Source organism: Rattus norvegicus, chromosome 19 (assembly GCF_021556685.1).
Source record: "Rattus norvegicus strain SHRSP/BbbUtx chromosome 19, alternate assembly SHRSP_T2T, whole genome shotgun sequence".
Lineage (NCBI taxonomy): Eukaryota > Metazoa > Chordata > Mammalia > Rodentia > Muridae > Rattus > Rattus norvegicus.
In genome coordinates, this window is record NC_141552.1 from 3,148,291 (window position 1) to 3,155,837 (window position 7,547).

A 7,547-nucleotide genomic window follows, 5' to 3' on the forward strand; every position below is an offset into this window, starting at 1 on the left:
TCCCTTTTCATCTTTGTTGACTGCAACAAGCCTCTTTCTCTGGGACTGGTTCCACTCTGTTAGTAGATTTCCTCAGCAGATAGCTCACAGATATGGCATCTCAAATATCTTGGGGTGTCCAAGGCAACTTCAGTGATATAGCTTCTTTTTTAAATTTCTGGGATCCACATATGATCTTCTGGCCTTTTCCTAAGAGCTGGTGTCACTTTTCCAGCTCTGCCCTCAGTAGCACTCTAAGCTCATGTTGATCCACTCCACTGTTGCTGCTGTTCTTGGTGATTATCCCATGATACTGGCATCTCCAGTACACTTGGGTCTTCTCCTGCAACTAGGCTTCAGAAATAGCCTCTCATAGGCTCTCTTCATGGTGCCAAGCCTTAAGCCCCACAAACTATCTATTCTGTCCTGAGCCATCAACTGTAACTGAGGCTTTACATTCTCCATTGGCTTTCCATGGTCTCTCACAGTACCAAGTCTCAGCTGTTCTTCATGATGCCTTCGTGCCTTCAAAACCAGTACCACCTGGATGACTCTTACACATTACCAAGTCACTGCAGCACAAGGTCTACAATAAAGACTTCTACAATAGAGCTTCTTTGTGCCTTCAGAAAAACACACTTACCAGAAGATTCAAAGTCAGTGATGTCGGTATTCTTAATCACTTCTAATTTATTAGCTCTAGCTAACCATCATCAATTGTCCCAGCAGACTCTTCTATCCAGACTCTAAAGCCAGAGCCACGTGGCCAAAGCTGTGGAGTTCTGTTGCTTGCTAGGGGTGGAAGTTGGCCCCTTTGTTCTATTACATTAAACCAGCTTTCTGTTTTCCAACCCCTTCCCTGCCTAATCTTGGCTGTCCTGGAACTTGCACCATAGACTGACTTTCTCCTAAACACTGTCATTAAATGTATGGTCCACCAATCCTGGATTTAAACTTTTCTTTACCTAGAACTTGCTCTGTTCTAGGCTGACCTTGAAGTCAGAGATCCGCTTGTCTTTGCGTCCTGGTATTGAAGGTTATTACTAACATGATTGAACCTAAACTAATTCAGAGGTATCTTGCCCCAAGATCACTATTCCTTTAATTCAATTTAATAACTTGAACACAGGATTCAGATCCATTTCACTTTCTGGTGCTCTTTAAATACTGGAACCATATGTTTTATATTCTTCCTTTCTCCCCTTGCTATTCTTTTTTAAAACTATTCATGAGACTTAACGAGAGAACAAAGTCTATGGTGGGCATTTCTGAGACTTCCTTTGTTAATTCAATTAATCTGAGTTTCTTCAACTTAGCCTCAGGAAGACTCTTTAGACAAGGGCAAAAAGTACCCAAATTCTTCACCAAAATATGACAAAAGCAATTACTAGGGCACCTACTCAAATTCTCCCCTGAAACTTTTGGGTCAGGACCTCATAATTCAAATAACTCTCAGTAACAAAGTCTTCCATATTCCTACTAGGATAGCCCATTAAGTCTCATTTAAAGCATTCCACTGCTTTCCAATTCCAAATCTCCCAAATCCACATTCTTCCAAATAAAAGCTTGGTCAGGTCTATCAGAGTAGTACCCCAGTCCCTGATACAAACTTCTGTATTAGTTAGGGTTTTGCTGATGTGGACAGACACCATGACCAAGGCAAGTGTAATAAAGAACACATTTAATTGGGGATGGCTGACAGGTCTAAAGGTTCAGTCCTTTATCAACAAGGCAGGAACATGACAGCATCCAGGCAGGCATGGTACAGAGAGGCAACAGTTGTACATCTTCATCTGAAGGCTTCTAGCAGAATACTGATTTCTAGGAAGCTAGGATCTTATAGCCCAAACACAGAGAGATACGCCTACTCCAACAGGGCCACAACTTCTAATAGTACCACTCCTAGAGCAAATAATATACAAACCATTATGATGGAGAATACCCATTTATGTAATATAAAGATGGCTATCATGCCAAAAGCAATGTACAGATTCAATGAAACCCCCATCAAAATTCCAATTCAGCTCTTCATATAGTTTAAAAGGACAATTTGCAAATACATTTGGAATAACAAAAAACCCAGGTTAGCGAAAACTATACTCAACAATAAAAGAACTTCTGGGGGAATCACCATCCCTGACCTCAAGCTGTACTATGGAGAAATAACTCCATAATAATGATAAAAACTGTATTGGTACAGAGACAGGCAGTTAGATCAATGGAATAGAATTGAAAACCCAGAAGTGAATCCACATAACTATGGTCACTTGATCTTTGACAAAGGACCTGAAACCATGCAGTAGAAAAAAGCTAGCATTTCCAGTTGGTGTTGGTTCATCTGGAGGTCAATCAGATGTTGAGGAATACAAATCGATTCATTCTTGTTGCCTTGTATAAACTCAAGTCTAAGTGGATAAAGGTCCTCCACATTAAACCAGATATGCTCAAACTAATAGAAGAAAAGTGGGGAAGAACCTTGAACAAATGGGCACTGGGGAAAATTTCCTGAACAGACCATCAATGTCTTATACAAAGAATCAACAAATGTGACCTCTTAAAACTGCAAAGCTTCTGTAAGGCAAAGGACACTGTCATTAGGACAAAATGGCAAACAACAAATTGGGAAAAGAGCATTGCCAGTCCTACATCCGATAAAGGGCTAATATCCAGTGTATACAAAGAACTCAAGAAGTTAGAATCTAGAGATTCAAAGCCCTATTAAACAATGGGATACAGAAATAAACAAATAATTATCAACTGAGGAATATCAAATAGCTGAGAAGTATGCAAAGAAATGTTCAACATCCTTAGTAATCAGGGAAATGCAAATCAAAACCACCCTGAGACTCCACGTAACACCAGCCAGAATGCTGAGATCAAAAAGTCAGATGACAACAGATGCTGGCAAGGATGTAGCGAAAAAGGAACACTCCTTCATTGTTGATGTGATTGCAAGCTGGTACAACCACTCTGGAAATCAGTCTGGAGGTTCCTCAGAAAATTGGACATTGTACTAGCTGAGGACCCAGCTATACCAACTCCTGGCATATACCCAAATAATGATCCATTATATAACAAGGACACATGCTCCATTATGTTCATGCCAGCCTTATTTATAATAGCCAAAATCTGGAAAGAACCCAGAATTCCTTCAACAGAGGAATGGGTACAGAAAAAAAATGATATATCTACACAATGGAGTACTACTCAACTATGGAAAACAATGACTTCATGAAATACATAGGCAAATGGATGGAAATAGAAAATATCATCCTGAGTGAGGTAATCAAATCACAGAAAAATACACATGATATGCACTCACTGATAAGTAGATACTAGTTGAAAATCTTGGATTACCCAAGATACAATCCACAAACCACAAGAAACTCAAGAAGGATGACCAAAGTGCAGATGCTTCAATCCTTCTAAAAGGTGGAAACAAAACTATTCATAGGAGAGGATATGGAAACAAATATAAGAACAATAATACCAACCAACCAGAGCTCCCAAGTACGAAACGACCATTCAAAGTGTACACATGGACAGACCCATGTCTCCAGCTGCACATGTAACAGAGGATGGTATTGTTGGGCACCAATGGAAGAAGCCCTTGGTGCTGCCAAGACTGGACCCCCCCAGTGTAGAAGAATATTAGGGCAGAAAGGAAAGAAGGGGTGGGTGGTTAGGTGAGGGAACATCCTCATAGAAGGTTGAGAGGGAATGGGTAAGGATGTTTATGAACTGGGAAAGGGGATAATATTTGAAATGTAATTTTAACAATACCCAATAAAAAAGCATGGTAGAAAAAAAAGAAACTAATAAAACATGTGATGAAGGAGCCTCTCTGCCATTGGATGAAAATATGACTGTGTCTGATCCTTGGACCTGTTATATTGGTGCTGAGCCTTGGAAATCTAAGGAAATGTTGGAGGAAAATGGTGTTATTACTGGCAAGGCAAATATTTTTGCTTTTGGCCTTACTCTGTAGGAAATGATGACTTTATGTATTCCACACATCCATCTTCCAGAAGAAGAAGGAAGAGGAGGAGGGGGAGGAGGAGGAGAAAGGAGGAGGAGGAGGAGGAAGAGGAGGAGAGGAAAAAGATACAACCTTTGATGAGAATGCCCCTATACCATCTCCCTCCCTTCTTCTATAAGGGTGTTCCCGCTCCCCAACAACCCCCCATTCCTCCATTCCTGCCTCCTTCCCTGACATTCCCTTGCATTGCATGTGTGAGGGTCATCCAGCCTTGGCAGGACCAAGGACTTCTCCTTCCATTGGTGCCCAACAAGGCCATCCTCTGCTACATATGCAGCTGGAGCTATGGGTCTGTTTATGTGTATTCTTTAGGTAGTGGTTTAGTCCCTGGGAGCTCTGGTTGGTTGGTACTGTTGTTCTTATGGTATTGCAAGCCCTTTTAGCTTCTTCAATCCTTTCTCTAACTCCTCCAATGGGGACTCCGTACTGGGTACAATGGTTTGCTGTTAGCATTCGCCTCTGTGTTTGACATGCTCTGGCAGAGCCTCTCAGGAGAGATTTATATCAGGCTCCTGTCATCATGTGCTTCTTGGCTTCATAGATATTATCTAGTTTTAGTGGCTGTATATATATGGGCTGAATTCCCAGGTGGGCCAGGCTCTAAATGGCCATTCCTTCAGTCTCTGCTCCAAACTTTATGTCCATATCCCCTCCTATGAATATTTATGCTCCCCCTTGTAGGAAGGACTGAAATATCTGCACTTTTTTCATACTTCTTCAGCTTCATGTGGTCTGTGGATTGTATGTTGGCTAATTCGAGTTTTGGGCTAATATCCACTTATCAGTGAGTGCATATCATATGTGGATTTTTGTGATTGAGTTACCTCACTCAAGATGATATTTTCTAGTTCAATCCATTTGACTATGAATTTCATGAAATCATTGTTTTTGATAGCTTAGTAGTACTCCATTATGTTTCCCTGCTGTTTGGGGATATTTGAAAGGTTCTTTAAAACTATCTCAGCTATTGAATATTTCTGTACTGTGAATTCTCTATTTATATCTGTTTCCCATTTTATGATTGAATTATTTGATTTTTTTCTTTACATAGTACATTTATTTTTGCAATCCTCCCCATAACACCTCAGAAAGACCACAGAGAATGCATTTAATAAAATAGACCTTCAGTCTCCTTTAAGATACACATGATGTACTAGTAAATTTTCTGCTGACACCAACTCCCTGTGGGTTAAACAGGACCAGGTGCCCCTGGAGCAACTGTACACACTCTGCTGAGCTGATTTGCATATGAAGTCTTTATACAACAGCCCAGGCTCCTTTAAGGGCAGCTGCCAGGAGCCTAAGAACCAGCCTCTCTTCCAGCTTTCAGAGATGGAGACAGACACACTCCTGCTCTGGGTGCTGCTGCTCTGGGTTCCAGGTGAGGATGTAGAGAAGTCTTGGAAGCAACCTCTGTGGCCATCATGCCTTTCCATGCCTCTGGGCTTTTGATTATATAATTAGGGCATTTGTAGTTGCTTTTACGTTTCACATTTTTCTTGATTTTCTGGCTTCTCAGAGAGATGTCTACAGATATTCTTAAAAATTTCAATTAAAAGGTCCTCCACTGGGAAGGTTTTCAATCATATATAACACCTATCTGTGTTTATCCTTCCAGGTTCCACTGGTGACATTGTGCTGACCCAGTCTCCTGCTTTGGCTGTGTCTCTAGAGCAGAGAGCCACCATCTCTTGCAAAACCAGCCAGAATGTCGATAATTATGGCATTAGTTATATGCACTGGTACCAACAGAAACCAGGACAGCAACACAAACTCCTCATCTATGGTGCATCCAACCTAGAGTCTGGAGTCCCTGCCAGGTTCAGTGGCAGTGGGTCTGGGACAGACTTCACCCTCACCATCGATCCTGTGGAGGCTGATGATATTGCAACCTATTACAGTCAGCAGAGTAAGGATTATCCTCCCACAGTGCTCCAGGGCTGAACAAAAACCTCCTGGGGTTGCAGTTCACTAAGGCTCTGTTTCTTAGTTCTCTGTAACTCTCTGACATCTCAACACAGAATTATAAGCTTGTTTTGAAAAATCTCAAATAATGAAACAAGCTTTTATAAACAGATACTCATGTGTGCTCTGTCCTATATTCTTTAGAATTTAATCATATCTGAACAAAATTTAGACCTTTATGATTGCTTCTTTTTTTTATCTTTTTTTTTATTAACTTGAGTATTTCTTATATACATTTCGAGTGTTATTCCCTTTCCCGGTATCCGGGCAAACATCCCCCTCCCCCCTAGCCTTCCTTATGGGTGTTCCCCTCCCAACCCTCCCCCCATTGCCGCCCTCCCCCCACCAGTCTAGTTCACTGGGGGTTCAGTCTTAGCAGGACCCAGGGCTTCCCCTTCCACTGGTGCTCTTACTAGGATATTCATTGCTACCTATGAGGTCAGAGTCCAGGGTCAGTCCATGTATAGTCTTTAGTTAGTGGCTTAGTCCCTGGAAGCTCTGGTTGCTTGGCATTGTTGTACATATGGGGTCTCGAGCCCCTTCAAACTCTTCCAGTTCTTTCTCTGATTCCTTCAACGGGGGTTCTATTCTCAGTTCAGTGGTATGCTGCTCGTATTCGCCTCTGTATTTGCTGTATTCTGGCTGTGTCTCTCAGGAGCGATCTACATCCGGCTCCTGTCGGTCTGCACTTCTTTGCTTCATCCATCTTGTCTAATTGGGTGGCTGTATATGTATGGGCCACATGTGGGGCAGGCTCTGAATGGGTGTTCCTTCAGTCTCTGTTTTAATCTTTGCCTCTCTCTTTCCTGCCAAGGGTATTCTTGTTCCCCTTTTAAAGAAGGAGTGAAGCATTCACATTTTGATCATCCGTCTTGAGTTTCATTTGTTCTAGGGATCTAGGGTAATTCAAGCATTTGGGCTAATAGCCACTTATCAATGAGTGCATACCATGTATGTCTTTCTGTCATTGGGTTAGCTCACTCAGGATGATGTTTTCCGTTCCAACCATTTGCCTACGAATTTCATAAAGCCGTTGTTTTTGATAGCTGAGTAATATTCCATTGTGTAGATGTACCACATTTTCTGTATCCATTCCTCTGTTGAAGGGCATCTGGGTTCTTTCCAGCTTCTGGCTATTATAAATAAGGCTGCGATGAACTTAGTGGAGCATGTGTCTCTTTTATATGTTGGGGCATCTTTTGGGTATATGCCCAAGAGAGGTATAGCTGGATCCTCAGGCACTTCAATGTCCAATTTTCTGAGGATCCTCCAGACTGATTTCCAGAATGGTTGTACCAGTTTGCAACCCCACCAACAATGGAGGAGTGTTCCTCTTTCTCCACATCCTCGCCAGCATCTGCTGTCACCTGAGTTTTTGATCTTAGCCATTCTCACTGGTGTGAGGTGAAATCTCAGGGTTGTTTTGATTTGCATTTCCCTTATGACTAAAGATGTTGAACATTTCTTTAGGTGTTTCTCAGCCATTCGGCATTCCTCAGCTGTGAATTCTTTGTTTAGCTCTGAGCCCCATTTTTTAATAGGGTTATTTGTTTCCCTGCGGTCT

At 41.7% G+C, this 7,547-nt stretch overlaps 1 protein-coding gene across 1 annotated transcript; it reads left to right on the forward strand.

The window, feature by feature from the left end:
* The first annotated feature begins 5,327 nt into the window (after positions 1-5,327).
* On the forward strand, positions 5,328-5,962 carry Igkvl15 (immunoglobulin kappa variable like 15). The gene is made up of 2 exons (XM_087595373.1): positions 5,328-5,399; positions 5,637-5,962. Exons 1-2 carry the CDS (start codon positions 5,351-5,353, stop codon positions 5,960-5,962), a joined length of 375 nt encoding a protein of 124 aa, XP_087451499.1. The 5' UTR covers positions 5,328-5,350.
* The last annotated feature ends 1,585 nt before the right edge of the window (positions 5,963-7,547 follow it).

Excerpts from the sequence above, each read along its gene's own strand:
- Igkvl15 (XM_087595373.1), top strand. The coding sequence starts at position 5,351 with ATGGAGACAGACACACTCCTGCTCTGGGTGCTGCTGCTCTGGGTTCCA. Across the intron at positions 5,400-5,636 it reads GCTGCTGCTCTGGGTTCCAG|GTTCCACTGGTGACATTGTG; the intron begins GTGAGGATGTAG and ends TTATCCTTCCAG.